Source organism: Mustelus asterias, chromosome 9, assembly GCF_964213995.1.
Source record: "Mustelus asterias chromosome 9, sMusAst1.hap1.1, whole genome shotgun sequence".
Taxonomy (NCBI): Eukaryota; Metazoa; Chordata; class Chondrichthyes; order Carcharhiniformes; family Triakidae; genus Mustelus; species Mustelus asterias.
The window spans coordinates 100,144,138-100,161,645 of NC_135809.1; the positions used below are offsets into that span (position 1 = coordinate 100,144,138).

A 17,508-nucleotide genomic window follows, 5' to 3' on the forward strand; every position below is an offset into this window, starting at 1 on the left:
GGAATTAGGTGTTTCTAATGTGTTGGTGCAGACTTATTGGGCCACAGGGCCTCTTCTGCACTATGATTCTATGATAAATGCAAGTCTTTCCTATTTTTCCTTTTCAGATGCCAGCTTTTCAGTCATCCATGCCTCATGGCTTGCTCTATTGTTGATGAGATGGTTCCTGTTACATCTCTCCTGTGGCTCATTGTTAGTGTTCCTTACTGGGGTTGGTAGCAATGGTCAGAATTCTCTGACCTCACCCATGGCTGCAATTATCCAGTACTGCAGCTCTGAATGGAGATTTGGCTGAATGCCAAAGTTTCCGTTCTTACTGGCAGCAGTAGGGGACAGGTGAGACTGGAGAAATCTGCCACGGTATTTGATTGGTAGCTCCTTTGACTCCTAGGATTCAACTTTGGTGGAAAGGCCACATGGCAGATGTGGTAACCAAAATAATTGGACACTTTAAAGGAGTGGAAGTCTTTCCAATTCCAGATGTCTGTTGATCTGAAGACACTTTGATTGCCACATACGTACTATAATCTTGCCCCAGGACTTCTGGAAATCCAGCCACTGCAGCAGCTGATGGCAACAAACAACCTCAGAGTTCGAGTGGCCTCATCCATGGAAAAGTTATCATTAACAACCTTGGCAAAGATGATGACCTGGCTGCTTCACTTGCAAGCAGCTGGAGGTATTTAGGGCAGCACAGTGATTAGCATTGCTGCCTCACAGCTCCAGAGACCCAGAGTTCAATTCCTAGCTTGGGTCACTGTGTGGAGTTTGCACATTCTCTCCATGTCTGCTTGTGTTTCTTCAGATTTCTTTCCACTGTCCAAAAATGTGCAGGTTAGGTAGATTGGCCATGTCAAATTGCCCCTTAGTGTCCTGGGATTTGTAGATTAGTGGGGTAAATATGTGAGGATGAGGCCTGGGTAGGATTGTTGTTGGTGCAGACTCAATGGGTCAAATGGCCTCCTTCTGCACTGTAGGGTTTCTATATGTCCTAAGAGTCCTTGGAAAGAGCTACAGTTGAAGAAATTCAGGGCTGTAGTCACCCTGAAAACCAATGCCTCCTGCTCCTCTTGGGAGAAAATCTGCTTCCTGACACCTGAGCTTCCTGAGGCACTATTGCTTGGACATGTTGCAGAAGCTCACTCTCAGCTTACATACCCTCTGCTGGGGCTATCACCTCCTTAGTTAAGAAACTAAGACTGAATTTCCTGTCTACCACAATCATCTTCAGTGGGCTTCAGTTATCTTCAGTCTTCATGTTCCCCTCAAAAGACCCACTTGACAGTGAAGATGAAGTACCAGGAGGAAGAGAGAGCTCTGAAAGTTATGGGTTTCAAAGCTAGTGAAAGTACTTTATGGTCTTTCCATTCGGAATTTTGCCATCGTCTTGGAAAGACATTATATTCCCACCCATATCTATTTCATAGGCTTTGTTCGTATTTCCTATTTCAGAAGCCCTATTTCAACAAGCCTTGAACTATTGCACAAGATGGCAGAAATATGATCTTACATTGAATAATTAAAAATGGAAGAAAAGACGATTGTATCCACTGGAGATTTTAGTTTCAATGCTCTGCATCCAATGCAATCACAGTGCAAGGAACTACTTGCATTTATAAATTTCCATTAATTTGACAGGAATTTATGGCCACCTTTAGCCACTTCGAGACAAAGCAGTAAAGCAAATATGCTACAACCAGTATTTCCTTATGCCACCAGGAAAAAAAAAGCTTTAATAAAAGATTTGATGTCAGTACAGAAACTGTGCATACAGTGACATTTTACAAAAATACAACTGATTTGGCATCAACATAATAAACATAATGCACCACCTCACTGCATTAAAAATGTAAAAGCATTCATATCTTTTATAACAAATCAACACACAAGGTAAATTCTGATTGCTTATAGTGCAATTACTCTGGCTTACAGAAAAGATCACCATTTAAGGTGCCCATGCACCTTCTTAGTAAAGCAGAAGTACTACACAAAAGTAACAATGTTGGCTATTGTCAGAAACAGTGCAACATTGCACTAAGAATTATTCAGTGCTCCCCAAATGTAATACCATACTTAAATTTCACATTTTAAACTGAGTGTCATTAGCTTAGTTTAACTTGGAGACAGCTCTTTAAAACAATTTATTACATTGGGATTTGGAACTTGACCGGACACTGGGTTTTTATATCTACGTCCAGTAAGAAATTTAACTGCTATGACGAGCTAAAACCTACACATTTACCATGCATCACCTACTGCAAAAAAAATTACAAGCCTACATGTATGTATTAACTTGTATGTTAGTGGCAGCTTCATTAATAGTATTGTGCTCAAGATACTTCAAGAAGTAGTGTCAAGGCAGACATATCATCAGATACTTTCCCTAATTTGCAAAGTATCTCGTTCCAATCAGTTTGGCTTTGGTCTTAATGTCATCCATACTATATACACAGTATTCCATGTTCAACAAGACAAAGGAAAAGGCTCAGGTGTTAGCTTAAATGCCTCCATGTGGGCACATCAATTGGGTTACAGACAATAAGCAATAGAATACAAAACTATGAATAAATATTGGTCACTGTTATTCTACCTCATGCACAGCAAACTGACAACAGTAGTACTCAAAAGTTCACATTGCAGTTTTCCTGGAAATTAAAAGTTGCAAATTGAACTGCAGAATTGGCCACCTCAGAAAATGTTAGCAAGTGGCGTACCGGAGTTGAAATTCAGTTTCGGCAAGAGAGCAACACATGTGATGGCAAACTGGCTGCCCATTCTACATCCTGCCTGGCTCGCTTTGACTTGACTGAAAGAAAAATTGGGTGGGGTATATAATGGGCAACTAATCTTCCATTATGCATCTTGCATTCTTGCTGAAACTGAATTTTACCTTTTTTCACTGTAGTATTGAAGCAGGAGAGAACTTATGCCAATTCATTTCAGAGATTTGGCTGTAAATAACAGGCTCCAAACTTACAATTCTTGTTACCAACCATTAAATGCATATCACCTTATTTATTTTACATTTGTTATTTAGTACGAGGGAATAATAACATTAATGCAATTGTATTTTTTCAAACAGAGGCTCAGCTACATAATAATATACAACAAGGAAAAAACCCCAAAAAACCACTACAAATTAATATCCTAAACAATGATCTTTTTTTCTAAACTAGTTTTCTAAACTATAACCATTCTTAACTTTCCATATGTGTTTAACGGGAAATGCACATTATTAGACTTTTGATTGCCAGACATTTCTCCCCATAGCGGCATACTCCAAAAAAGTTCAAAATAAGTGTAGGCACAGGTTGGTACCAGCTAAGAACTAGAGATTATCCAAGTGTATATAACGGTACTCATGGGGTTTAACAGGTTAAAAACATGCAGAGCTCATGGAAAAATATTCCGGTGCTTAAGCAGCTAGGATCAACTTATTGTAAGGTTATCTGAAGACAATTGGAAAGATTCCTGCCTCCTCCTCAGTGACAGGTCTATCCCTTTGGGTCCCGTCAGTCAGCTAACTGGTCCATCATCAACAGGGTCAAGGGTACTACTGCCCTGTGTGGCTCAGATATCAATCTGTTGTATTACCACAGCTTGGTTCCAATATTCTTTCACTCGCTGTGTTATTAATAAAGCAAAATTATATTGTATTGTACATCCAAACTTGGCTTCAGTAGGTTTACTGATTTTCACATTGTACTACATATAGCGACAAATCTGTCTTAACATAGATTTCTAGGCAAGTACTTCAGAGTTTAAACTTTTCTCTGACTTGTATTGTGTTACTTTACCCAAAAGTCATTCTCCCCAAAAAACACAAAAGATAAAACATGTAAAAAGCATTTCAAAATGATAAGCCACATTTTCCAGCCAGAGGAAGGTTTTGATGTACACTACACTAAACATCTACTTAACAAATGGAAGCTATTCCAGAGAATTAATTAGCAATTTTGCACAGATTAATATTACATTACTGCAGTTTTCAAAGTTCTATTCACAAAGCAAGTTCTGAAAGAGTAAACATGTCTTCATTTTTTTCTTGCAGACCATAAATTTATATCATTTGTTTTTAATTCTACAGATCCACTTTCTAAACTTCTACCACATGAAACAAATCCACACGGTCCATATCTCTGCTGAACACTGCTGTGGTTTTCCATAGTTGACCCCGACACTTAAATTTGCTCGTGTCTTCGTCTTTACTGAACGACGCTGACTTCTCCCGCATATTTTCCAATCATCAAACGCCTAGCTGCTTCTTCTGTTCAAAGTACGTTTCAAATCTTGCTAAAGCGTAATCCTGTGGAAGAAATCATTAACAACTGAAAATATTTCAGAATGGAAATTTGTGTTTTGCTTATATCCTGTCTCCTATTATTGAGAAGGTATTCAATTTCAAGATCAAAAATGCTACCATTTTGAACAATAAGTGTATGAAGGTAAATTAAAGCCACACGTGCTCTCTTTCCAAACTTTTAACCTTTATATTTCACTCACCAAATATCCAAATTCAATTGCTGAAATCCGAGCCTGAATAATGGACCACAGGCCCCAAAAGAAATGTGATGCAAGTGCATATCTGAAAATTTTAAATACATAGAAATATTAACACGTGCACAGTTGAATTAACAGATTAAAAAGGAATAGCTTAACACAGCAATGTAGGAATAAACAGGATTATAAAATACCATGACATGTAATTTCACTGGTCTAAAATATATTGTGCTTTACACACTCTCATTACCCTCATTTGTATTTTAAGAAAAAGCTATTGTACTGGGCCAACACTATCCATTCCACAAGCTTATTTCAAAAGCAGATATGCATTTAAACATCCTAAAAGAGCAATATACCATAACTATCCCAGATACAACCTACTTGTTAATTACTTGATGAAAAATGGTAAAATGAAAATAAAATCACAATGCTTACCAGTCATGTTTTAGTTATTAAATACCACTTAAAAGATTGCTAAATACCATTTTGATTCTGTATTTGAGGTGATGGAAGCTTGTAGAATTCAGCAATGGTTACATTGCCTTTGCTGCCTATCAAAACTTAATTCATCTCCTTATAATTAAGTTTATTTATTAGTGTCACAGGTAGGCTTACATTAATACTGCAATGAAGTTACTGTGAAAATCCCCTGTGTAGCCTGTTTGGGTACATGGAGAGAAAATTTAGCTTGGCCAATGCACCTAACCAGCACATCTTTCAGACTGTGGGAGGAAACTGGAGCAACTGGGGAAACCCACGCAGACACGGGGAGAACATGCAAACTCCAAACAGACAGTGACCCAAGCCAGGATTCAAACCGAGGTCCCTGATGTTGTGAGGCAGCAGTGCTAACCGCTGTGCCTCCATGCCGCCCATAACATATTCCTTAAGCTTCAATCACAGCAGAGAGATTTTATATTTTAAAACCACATAGAAGCAACCAAATTTGAAGATGTACCCTGGAAAATAGCTAAATTTCATATGATCTGAATTACAGATAACAGTATGTCAGAGAATTTGAGGTTACCATATACTGGGTTTAAATACTGTCCTTACAGCACTAGAAGCTGTGTTTGAATCCAGTTGGATCCAAATGGGATGAAAATCAACCTTGGCCAACAAGAAAAATTGGTGGCGGACAAAATAAATGTTTGGGGTCATCATCTGTGGTGGGACAACACAAAATAGAGATGATGCAGATTACTGGCAAGGAAGGGAGTCCTGCTTGCCTCTCAGGGCATGGTTTTGAAACATACATGGAAGGAAGTGGATGATAAGGCTGAAAGAGTGCAATGGATGGTACTGACACACCACACAATCATCATCAGGTCATGAAACCTGTCCTTACGAGCGTTGATCGCCACAGTAAACCTTTAGGACAGCCTGACCTGCTTAGTATTTTTCTACTTTCCCCCCCCCAAAAAATGAACAAATAGGCAGATGATGTGGAAATCCATTGTACCATTATTGCAGACAAAGGGAAATAAATCTTAATGCAAGGCGGGAGTTCTGCAGTTGGGGAGGGAAGGCAAGCTGGACAGCATATTGTCTGAACCGCTGCAATGTGAGCCCGGGGATCAGGTACACAATAGAATTGGCAGCTGGACTGTCCCGTGGAGATTGAGAGCAACTGTGTGGCAATGGTCCACAGCAGGGCAAGTGTTACCTTTCACTGCGAACCCTGGAATAATACACCTGTTTCCCCTGGCCTCACAAGGTGTCGGGGGAGGGGGGGGGGGGGTAGGTACAACACAAACTGCAAGAGGTCGAGCAGGATATCCACCCCCACATTCTGCACAGGCTGCTGAGTTGAAAGCTGATGCACTTGCAGGAAGTACCGTGCTGGCCGTGGGTGGGCACTGCTTCTGGTTGCTCAGGAGAGCAACTTAAAATTCCACCCAGTCAACTTTGGAGTGGTTAAGTAACCTGGAGAATTTTACTCTATCAAAGGTTTCTAAAGTAGCTTTAAAATGATGCTACAAATCTTTAAAAAGAGCACTTCAAATATACTTCCTTAAAAGTAATATCGGAGTCTGGGTACCCATTTTCCATAACAGAAATGGTATTGCACCCAGTTATCTGTTGACTGAACTGATTCACACAAACATATGAATTGGGAGGGAGCAGGAGTAGGCCACTGGGTCCTTTGAGCCTGCTCCACCATTCAATAAGATTATGGCTGATCTCATCATAACCTGAATTCCACATTCCCACCTATTCCTGATAACCTTTCAGCCCTTTCTTATCAAGAATCTACCTACCTCTTGTTTAAAAATATTCAAAGACTCTGCTTCCACCATCTTTTGAGGGAGAGTTCCAAAGATTCTCAGGCCTGAGAGAAAATAATTCTCCTCATCTCTGTCCTAAGTGGACAAACCCCTAGTTCTAGATTCTCCCACAAGAGGAAACATCCTCTCCACATCACTGACAAAACCCTCAGGAACTTATCAAGTCTCCTCTAACTCTTCCAAACACCAGCAGATACAAGCCTAGCATGTCCAACCTTTCTTCAATGACAATCCGCCCATTCCAGGTATTAGTCTGGTAAACCTGCTCCGAACTTCTTTCCATATTTCCTTAAATAAAGGAGACCAACAGTGTACAGAGCAGTTCAGATGTGGTCTCACCAATGCCCTGTATAAGTGAAGCATAACCTTGCTACTTTTACATTCAATTTCCTTTGCAATAAATGGTAATGTTATATTAGCTTTCCTAATTTCCTGTATAGTTGCCTTTTGTGAACCATACATTAGAACCCCCTCGATCCCTCTGCATCTCAAGAGCTCTGCAATCTCTCGCCATTTAGATAATGTGCTTTTTTTATTTTTCCTGTGAAAAAGGGACAATTTCACATGTTCACACGTTATACTCCATTTTCCGGTCATTGCACACTCACTTTGTCTATAATCCCTCTGGATTCATTGGAATGTTTTCCTACTTTGGAATTTGGTTTTACCGTACAAATTCATGAGAAGCAGGTTGCACTTTTAAAAATCATACAGGATGAAAAAAGTTTTTTTTTAAAAAAAGTGTCACCAATTGTTATAATTACCTATTTATTTCTTCTAGCATTTGGTCCTCCATTTTTGCCACCTGTTTGTCATCCAAGTCGTCAAATTCATTCTGGAATTCAGCACTGTAAACTCTGATAAAATGGAGCTGTCAATAGAATAATAAAATAGTATTTGGGTGAGAAACTAGTTTGGCACAGATTATATAGTCTGCAATAAAGATATTCAAATTAAATAAAGCAATTGCAAAATTTTTTATTTGTTGGTTTGACATCACTGACAAAGTCTATAATCAGAACACTTAAGTAATTGCAGCTTGAGATGTGTGCAAGTTAGGCAGAGTGGAAAAGATTAATTCCCAACACTATTTTATGCTAACCTACAGTTGCAAGATGGAGAGATCAAAGGTACAATCTGACAAAAAATAAATTCAGATTTGATGTTAGGAGGTACTTTTTCAGACAGCATAATAATTATCCAGAATGGTTTTCCAAGTGGAAAGCTCAAGTCGAATGTTTAAGAAAGAATCAAATGTTTTGACATGTGGAGTTGTAGATTATCATGGATTTGAAGTAGATGGGCCAATTGTCTCCCTCATCTATATTCACCTTCTGAACTTTGCTGAATAAAAATCCAACCTACACTGCTTTGCATTAACCACAGGCATTTCGGCAGAATTTTTTGATGCTATAAGTAATGCTGTTTTCTTGAACAGCCATCCTGAAGAACTCTAATATTATTAAAATCGTGGAATACAACTATTTTCTGTCAATGAAGCACTAGGAGCTTACCTCATCCAAATTGGGCAGGGCTAAACCAGTTTGTATTTCTAAAATCTAGTGGCCTGGCAGGTTTCCACCTACAGGCTCAATCCAACCCGACTGCTGCCCAATCACCTACTCAAGAGGCTGGAAATTGAGAGGACACAACAGTCTGCGTCATCAGTCCTTAAAGGGCCACGCACCCCTATTGTTCTGCAGTCTTTTCAAAAGGGTGAATGAAGCAAGAATTGACTAGCTAAAAATAAAGCGGTGGAGGATCGAATGAATGTGGAAGCAGGAAACGGAGTCTGTGAGCAAAATGACATTATTGTGCTGTACAGAAACCCTAGATTTATATTATAACCCTTACTTACAATGTGGAGGTGCAAGGAAGGTAGTCATACTGCTCAGCATCTTCCTCAGGAGGACGATTGTATATCATGTTTTACAGCAAGTGGCATTCAGGGTACACCACCATCCCACCCAAGTGCATGCCCTTCCTGCCTCCAAGCTTACCACCAGCAAGAACACAAGAATCTTGCCCTATGGTGGAGCTTTCCCAGGCGAGAGGAGGCAGAGTTGAGCACCAATGGGGGAGTTAAATCACCTAAAAGTGGCATTGGGTTGGGATTCCACTATCATCCCACCCACTTCCGGATTTCACTGGAGGTTTGAAGGAGAGTGGGGAACACCCGAGCAGTTGTCAGGTAAGGCATTTAAATATTACAATAAACTTAACAGCAGTTTTAACTTAGCATTCTGGCTTAAATAGCCAGGCACTTTTTTCCCAGCCCGTCAGCAACTTGCCACTGTGGACAAGTAACCAGCCTGTTCCAGGGTCCCCATAATTAGAAATTAATCTTTTGACTGAGTCACCATGTCATCCTTCCTGCCTTCCGGATCAATTGGGAATCCAGACTGGACGATTGCTAATGCCATGACTCAGTTAAAGAGTGTGAGCACCTGTTCCTTTACCTTTTGTGTTCCCAACCCACTACTGCTCCCACCGTTTGGCCAGGGACTATGACTAAGTTGGGACTATTTCATCCAATGTCACTGTAAAACAACCTTGCTGTTCTGTCACTTACTGACATACACACAACTCTTTCAGCACCAAGGAACTTCACAGCTCCACACATTCCTGGATATATAGTGGAGTTGAGTAGATAGAATAGGGCGAATGTAAAGTTGTTCTGCAAAAGTCCATGCACATATGGGATCAAGTTGCATTAATGCAAATGGTAATATAGTAGTACTGTGACCACACACAAGGCCTCAAAATATTTAAGAAGTCTCTCCTCCTTTGAAATTGCTGGAACTTCCTAATTCCATATACATTTCCTACATGGAAACCCACCCTTATCCTCAATCTGAGATGTGCCAAGCCTGGCCCTTGTTCCAGAGCTAGAGTGTGTGTCTTTTCACAAACAAGCTGACCGTGATAATGTGCAACCTGTTCCAATGCTGAAGTTTTGTTCCCAGCATCTTGTTAATAGCACGCAGGGCTATCACTGAGGTCATGGGGAAGGACGCCTGGCATCAGCAGGATGCAGAGACCTGCACTTCCTTTGGCCGCCATTTTTTGGGGTTGCTGATGATGATGATGGATGATGTCAACCTTTTTAGGCCAAACTGCTCAAGGGCAGTCTGGGAAGTGAATGCCACCAATATGTAACCCCAACATCTATTTTTGCTGATTGGTTGGTACCTTCCTCAAGCATGCCAGATGGAAAACAGGGTCCATTTGATGAGATTTGCATTGTACAATGATCAGTGCATAACATCAAGTGCAGACTCCAGGCGGGCACCAGAAAATGCAATATAATAAATTATCTTAAAACTGCATTTGAATCGATCTTATTTTTATTTATTAAACTGTTAAACATGACAATCTAGAAATAAAACCAGGGGTTGAGGTATTGAGATAGTTACAGTAACTCAGGAAAATGAATGATTTACAAATCAGCAATATGGTTGAAAACTTTAGGCTAAAATGTTGAATCACTGCAGATTGTGCTTTGGAATTCAATGATTTGTGTACTTCCAACTGGAATAAAGAAGGACTCACTTGAAATTAAAGAACATACCTGCTGTGCTTTGGAAGGATAATTCTTGATATCGACCTTGAAAAACGGATACTCATCGCAATTGTAGTCATACATCCATTCACAGAAGTGATTTCCAAAATCAAACCCCCTGGAATAAAAAATAATGTTTTTGGCAACTGGAGTACTATTTATTCATTCCACATCTCAGTTTTTAATGCACGCAACAAAGAACTAAGGATTGTCACAACCAAATATTTGTGATAACCTAATATGAATATCCTATCTCTTTTGTGGGAAATTTCCTCTTTCTACGAATGGAGTGACCAAATTTGTCTAATAGCATCTTCCTATAATACTTACTTTATAGATAGCTCGTGTTTCTCACAAACAGAAAACCCATTTAAATTACTCTCCTGCAATATTTCTTTATAATTCGGGTTCGTAAAGCAGTGATAGAGATGTTCCAGAGGGTTTGCATCCGCATTTACGATATAGAATGGTTACAGCACCAAAGGAGGCCATTCAAAGTGCCCAGTCCACACTGATTCTCTGCAGGAACTATTCAGCTAGTTCCACTCCCTCTGATCTTTCCCCTTAATCCTGCATTCTCAGATTCATAGAGGTTTACAGTATGGAAACAGACCCTTCAGCCCAACTTGTCCATGCTGCCCCTTTTTGTTTTTAACCTCCAAGCAGTTCTAATTGCCTGTTTTTGGCTCATATCCCTCCATACCCATGTAACTGTCTAAACGCTTTTTAAAAGACAAAATTGTACCCACCTCTATTTTGAAAGCCACAGTTAAATCTGTCCAATACATGAATGGAAGGGCACAATTATCAAAAGATATCAGATTGTGATGGGGACAGGGTACAGCAAGCAGTGAAATACTGCAGGTGGATATAGATACTCTAGCAGGTGGCCAAATAGACATAGTTCAAGATAGAAAGATATGAAGTTAATCATTTTTGCATGTAATAATGGGCAAGGCAAGTGCACATAAAATGGGACAATGGTGGGAAGATATACAGGTCATTAAAAGGTGGCAATGCAAGTAAATAAGGCCCCATATAGACAAATTGAACATTTAGTTTTGTATGTAGAGGCATAGAATGCATAAACACAGTGGTGAAGTTGAATTTGTGCAAGGCCTTATAAGACTGAAGTTAACAGTATGCAATTTTGGGCACATCATATTAGAATGGATATAAATACAATGGAAGAGATGCAAGCACAGATTTGCTAGCATGGGACCAGGAAAGACCGTTAAAGCTATAAATGCAATTTAGGTTTTTACTTAAGTTGGTCAAACATGGTCTTGATGTTAAAATTTTCATCCTTGTTTTGAAATCCTCCCATTATCTTGCAAATCCATAGCTCTGTAATCTCTTTCAGCCCCACAACCTCCAAGATCTGTGTTCATCTAATTCTGGCTTCTTGAACATCCGCAATCGTAATTACTCCATCAATTGCTGCGCTTTCAGTTGCCTGGGCCCAAAGCTCTGGAATTTCCTCCTTGCATTTTTTTGCCTCTCTAGCTCACGTTCCCCCTTTAAAGCACTCCTTAAAACCCATCTCTTTAACTAGGCATTTGACTATCTGACTTTATATCTTTTTATATAGCCTGCTGTCATGTTTTAGAACCATAGAACCCTACAGTGCAGAAAGAGACCATTCGGCCCATCGAGTCTGCACCGACCACAATCCCACCCAGGCCCTATCCCCATACCCTTACATATTTTATCCACTAATCCCTCTAACCTACGCATTTCAGGACACTAAGGGGCAATTTTAGCATGGCCAATCAACCTAACCCGCACATCTTTGGACTGTGGGAGGAAACCAGAGCACCTGGAGGAAACCCACGCAGACACGAGGAGAATGTGCAAACTCCACACAGACAGTGACCCAAGCCAGGAATCGAACCCAGGTCCCTGGAGCTGTGAAGCAGCAGTGCTAACCACTGTGCTACCGTGCCGTTTTGTTTTATCATGCTTTTGTAAAGAACCTTGGGACTTCCGATTACATCAAGAGTGCTGCAAAAACAAGTTGCTAAGCTGAGTAGCTTAAACAACAACAGCTTCCATTTAAATATTGCCTTAGATGTAAAGGCATTTCACGTGAGCATTATCAAACAAAATTTGACACCAAGTCATATAGAGACAGAGGAGGTGTTTATTCAATGTAGACACATAAAAAATAGGCAGAGTAGGTCATTCGAGCCTGCTGCATCATTCAATGTTATCGTGGTTGATGCTCTCTCTCAATGCCATTCTCCCGCGCTCTCCCCCCACCCCTTAAGGTATGTAAAAATGGCTTCTGCCTCAATCCTTTGTATTACCAAGGATGACCTGAGGTCATGTGACTATTGCAAGCCACAGTATTCAAAAGGCAACAGTACACAAAGGTGTTTCTCCAAATATTCCTCTCAATTTTTCTAAGTCAAGCGTATCCTTGGAGGCCAAAAGTGTACACAATAGTCCAGATGTGGCTCACTAAAGCCCTAAACAACTGCAGCAGGGCTTTCTTACCCCTACACTCCAACCCCTTTGATATATCTCTGTCTTCGTATTTGGTATATTCATCAATTTTCCACATCATCCATTTGCTCCTTCGTCTGTTTTCCAATCTCTATAGAATGCCAGTTTATCTCTTGGCCTTCAGCACGCTGAAACATTATAACCAGTCTTTTTTCCTTTGTGGATAATGACAAGTGTGATGTGCATCTTCAAAATGTTCTATTTTTACTTCGAATTTTCAATCAACCCAAATTGATTATTTCCAGCAGCTTGTTGACTCTAATCCCCAAGTTTAACGAGGATAAGACACATCTTCGAGTTGGTCATATAAAATCTGCAGTCCCAATACAACTCTCTCAGAAACCACAATATTCCTTGCTGTAATATTCTCAATCCAATTACCTGAACTGATGAAAGATCCAGTCAGTCAATCAGTTTCTAACCAGGAGAGATTCAACATCCAGATGCCAGAAATATTCAAATTTCATGGGTTAAGGATTCGGTAGAATAGGTTGTGCAAAACATTCTAAAAATTAAGATTTCATGAGAAGCTGTTATGTATAACCAGGGATGACTGGTTATCAGATACTACGGGAAGACTCCAATTACATACAATCAGGAGTACAGCTCCCTCCCATTAATCTCATCTGCATTTCAAACAAAACCACAATTACCTGAAGTTATAGCTGCTGTATTCAAAGTCAATGAGCATGAGTTTCTGATCACTAGAGTTCTCAGTGTGTTCCAACAGCAGGAGATTGCCTGGGATAAAAAGTAAAAGTCAAATGATATATTGGATACAGGCTGCACCTTAGAAACCCTTTAGTGCAAGAGGAGGCCATTCAGCTCAGCGAGCCTGCACCGACAACAATCCCACCCTGGCCCTATCCCCGTAACCCCACGCATCTGCCCTGCTAATCCCCCGCAACACTAAGGGGCAATTTAGCATAGCCTATCAAACTAACCTGCATATCTTTGGAGTGTGGGAGGAAACCAGAGGACCCGGAGGAAACCCACGCCAACACAGGAAGAATGTGCAAACTCCTCACAGACAGTGACCAAAGAATTGAACTCAGGTCCCTGGCGCTGTGAGGCAGCAGTGCTAACCACTGTGCCAAACCTTCCCCAATAATCTGCCATTTTACAGACGAGCTATTGTCATGATGCTGAGATTATGAACTTAAAAGTGAAGAATTTACACTTTGGCCTAATTGGGCACTGCAGATAATTCCAAATTAAAATAACTTCCAAAAAGAGATTAAATATTATGGTAAGGCAAATTCAAGACTGCAAGGAACTACAAAAGGCCGTGAATGTAGCCCAATCCATCACGCAAACCAGCCTCCCATCCATTGACTCTGTCTACACTTCCCACTGCCTTGGCAAAGCAGCCAGCATAATTAAGGACCCCACGCACCAGACATTCTCTCTTCCACCTTTTTCCATTGGGAAAAAGATACTAAAGTCTGAGTTCACGTACCAATCGACTCAAGAACAGCTTCTTCCCTGCTGCCATCAGACTTTTGAATGGACTTACCTTGCATTAAGTTGATCTTTCTCTACACCCTAGCTATGACTGTAACACTACATTCTACATTCTCTCGTTTCCTTCTCTATGAACGGTATGCTTTGTATAGCGCGCAAGAAACAATACCTTTCACTGTGCGAGACAAAGAACAAAGAACAATACAGCACAGGAACAGGCCCTTCGGCCCTCCAAGCCCGCGCCGCTCCCTGGTCCAAACTAGAAACTTTGTACATGTGACAATAATAAATCAAATGAACCACTTTTACTTTTATGCATTAAGTATAAACCATCTTACCTTCCTGACAGTCATTGTGACAGAAAACAATTGGCGAAGGAGTTGCTTGAAGCAGAGACCTGAGCAGAATGAGAGTGACATTAAATGATTTGGTAAAGCTTGAGCTTCCAATGCTGGATTCTCAAATGCAACAGATGCCATTATCTCGCAATATTAACTGATGAAGGAATTACATTTTACCATGGCTCGTGGAGAGAATGTACTGATACACTAATTTGGTTTGAGGGTCATGTAGTAAAACCAGTGCACATCTTGCTATTCAAAAGTTGCGCTCATTAGAAGCATTTCTGCAATTTAAAATGCTCAAGCTATCTTCTTACGAAGTAGATACAATTGTGTTACTTCTGCGAGATACAACACCAGCATTCGCAATAAATAGCAATGTTGCACTTTTAAAAACAGATCTTTCAATAACTAACAGACCTGCAAAACATTTACGGTCAAGTTAGTATCTTTTTTTTTTACAACAACACTTCTTTAAACACAGCATTTCTAGTTATTCTTTCACTCAAGATGTTGACAGAATTAAAGCACCTCACTGTAGAAAAAGCCACATAAAGTTGTGAACATGTAAAAACAAATCCAGGGATATAAATACAAATTTGGTCAAGATTCAGCACACCCCCCACCCCCGCACCCAAATACTTGGCTGTCCATTTCTAGATGAGAAATTCTGAGTAACTTGATTGTGATTATTCGCAATGAGCAAGGCTCATTGCCGGCAGCATGCATTCATAATACTTGCCCAATCTGTACCAAACCAGGTGATGCATAATATAGCATAGTTTGGGTCGGCTCAGGTTAACCCCAGAAGATAGAATTACAAAGTTTCTAAAATTGAACTAAGATAGTATAAAATAGCCATTGCTGCAGGTGTGTACTGGAGGGCTTTTGAAAAGAAGGCAGCCTATTTCTGGAGTGAATATTTGCTTATGTGGGAAGAAGCAACAGCTGGGGTATAATGAGTTTTGGTCTCCCCAAGAAGCATCCTCTACTGAGTTATTCACATAGTCTCCTGGAAGGTTTCATGATTGGTAAAACTTGCTGTGAAATAACTGATTGGCAGCCTGTTTTACCCAATTGTCTGATTTTAGTTTCCGTTTTTGGAGAAAGAAAATCAGATTTGGTGTAAAACAGGCTGCTGATTAGCTATCAGCTGTTTTGCATTTTCAGAAAAGATCAATTTCACCCCAAAGTGACACAGTAGGAGGCAAAGACCAACACAGCCAGTTAGTTTGAAAGTGTTTTCTTAGAACAGTGATGGAGTCGTGTGCTTTATTATTTTCTGGTACAATAACTATGGGAAACAGGTGAATCACACTGAAAACTGAATTCTTGTGTATTCATGCAAGTAAACAGATCTATTGGTTTACAATAATACTTTACTTCATTAAAGTATTTTTCAGTTTGCCTTCCATAAAATGAAAACACACGTAGCTACATAAGCAATATTACCACTGCTGCTACAAACAGCAGGATTCATAGAAACCCTACAGTGCAGAATGAAGCCATTCGCCCATCGAGTTTGCACCGACCACAATCCCACCCGGCCGTAACCCCACATATTTACCCTGCTAATCCCCCTGACACTAGGGTCAATTTAGCACAGCCAATCCACCTAACCCGCACATCTTTGGACTGTGGGAGGAAACCGGAGCACTCGAGGAAACACACACGGACATGGGGAGTAAGTGCAAGCTCCACACAAACAGTGACCGGAGGCTGGAATTGAACCCGGGTCCCTGACGCTGTGAGGCAGCAGTGCTAACCACTGTGCCGCCCCGAGTTCTGTTAAGATCTCTGGCTCACACTACTTTTCTTTAAACTAAATATTGATCAGCAATGGTGCACGGTAGATCACATGAGACACAAAATCTGTTAACGAGTGATGGCAGACACTAAATCTAAAAGGATATATTGTATCAGAGCTGGTAAATGTGTAAGTACTGTGAAACTCATACAGCCTTTTTATAACAGACAAATTTGACTCAATTTTTTTTAAAACATTGGAAAGTTTAAAACTTTAGATTTTAATAGCACAATGGCAAATGTTATTAATTCAATAAAGCACTACCTCAGCTTCTCCATTTCTTGTGGCAGGTTGTAACTGAGAAGTTTATGGAACACTCTAACGTGAGACTCCCTTGTAAAGCTGATTCGCATCACTTGCTGTAAGTACCTATCATTAATGAAAAATCAACGCAATATTGTGATACAAGTCAACAGTATATAGACATACAAAATGCTTTGTTTTGACAAAAGTACAGTTAAGTTTGAAATGCAGGAACCAATGTAATCATTGAACTTTAAATTTCTCAGGCTGCTATTTGTAGCACAGTTTTAAATGCGTTTCTGAAGATTTCTGTTCACTATCTGTGCAAAATCTATTCGAGATATAAAGCAGTTGAAATCTTCATACATGCACCATTACCACATAGACTATTCTGAAGAATTCTTAACCCTTTATGTTTTGTTAGATGCAATTAAAATATTTGGATAATCAAAAAGTGTCAAATGGCAAGCAAGGATATGTCCAAATTCACTGTTTTACATACAATAAATCTCAAAACAAATATTGCCACAGTTTATTAAAGGACAAGGTCAAATCCCTAGTTACAGAATCTCCAAGTTGGGACATTGGGGGACAGAAATAATTGTGACACAGTTCCCTCTCTTGATTAGTAGTGTTCACTGATCAAAGCTGAATTTGTGTGAATGAGGATTCAGATAAAGTTAGACTTGGTATTGATGTTCTCTCCAGGCAAATGGGCCAGGAACAATGCTTTTCCTGGATCTCTCATAAATAACTCTGATTTGATTTTATTATTGTCACATGTATTGGGAT

General features: G+C 39.9%; 1 protein-coding gene across 4 annotated transcripts in view; it reads right to left on the reverse strand.

Annotated features, from left to right (window-relative positions):
• Positions 1-1,713: 1,713 nt before the first annotated feature.
• The window catches only part of chka (choline kinase alpha), a 64,860-nt gene continuing 49,065 nt past the window's right edge, over positions 1,714-17,508 (reverse strand). For all 4 annotated transcript variants that reach the window (XM_078220670.1, XM_078220669.1, XM_078220673.1 and 1 more), the window contains 7 exons: positions 16,738-16,842; positions 14,664-14,722; positions 13,515-13,602; positions 10,363-10,471; positions 7,556-7,662; positions 4,504-4,585; positions 1,714-4,306 (listed from right to left, as the gene is read on the reverse strand). In XM_078220670.1, coding sequence (XP_078076796.1) covers positions 4,247-4,306; positions 4,504-4,585; positions 7,556-7,662; positions 10,363-10,471; positions 13,515-13,602; positions 14,664-14,722; positions 16,738-16,842 — 610 coding nt within the window. In that variant the 3' untranslated portion in view covers positions 1,714-4,246. The remainder of the gene's footprint in view (positions 4,307-4,503; positions 4,586-7,555; positions 7,663-10,362; positions 10,472-13,514; positions 13,603-14,663; positions 14,723-16,737; positions 16,843-17,508) is intronic.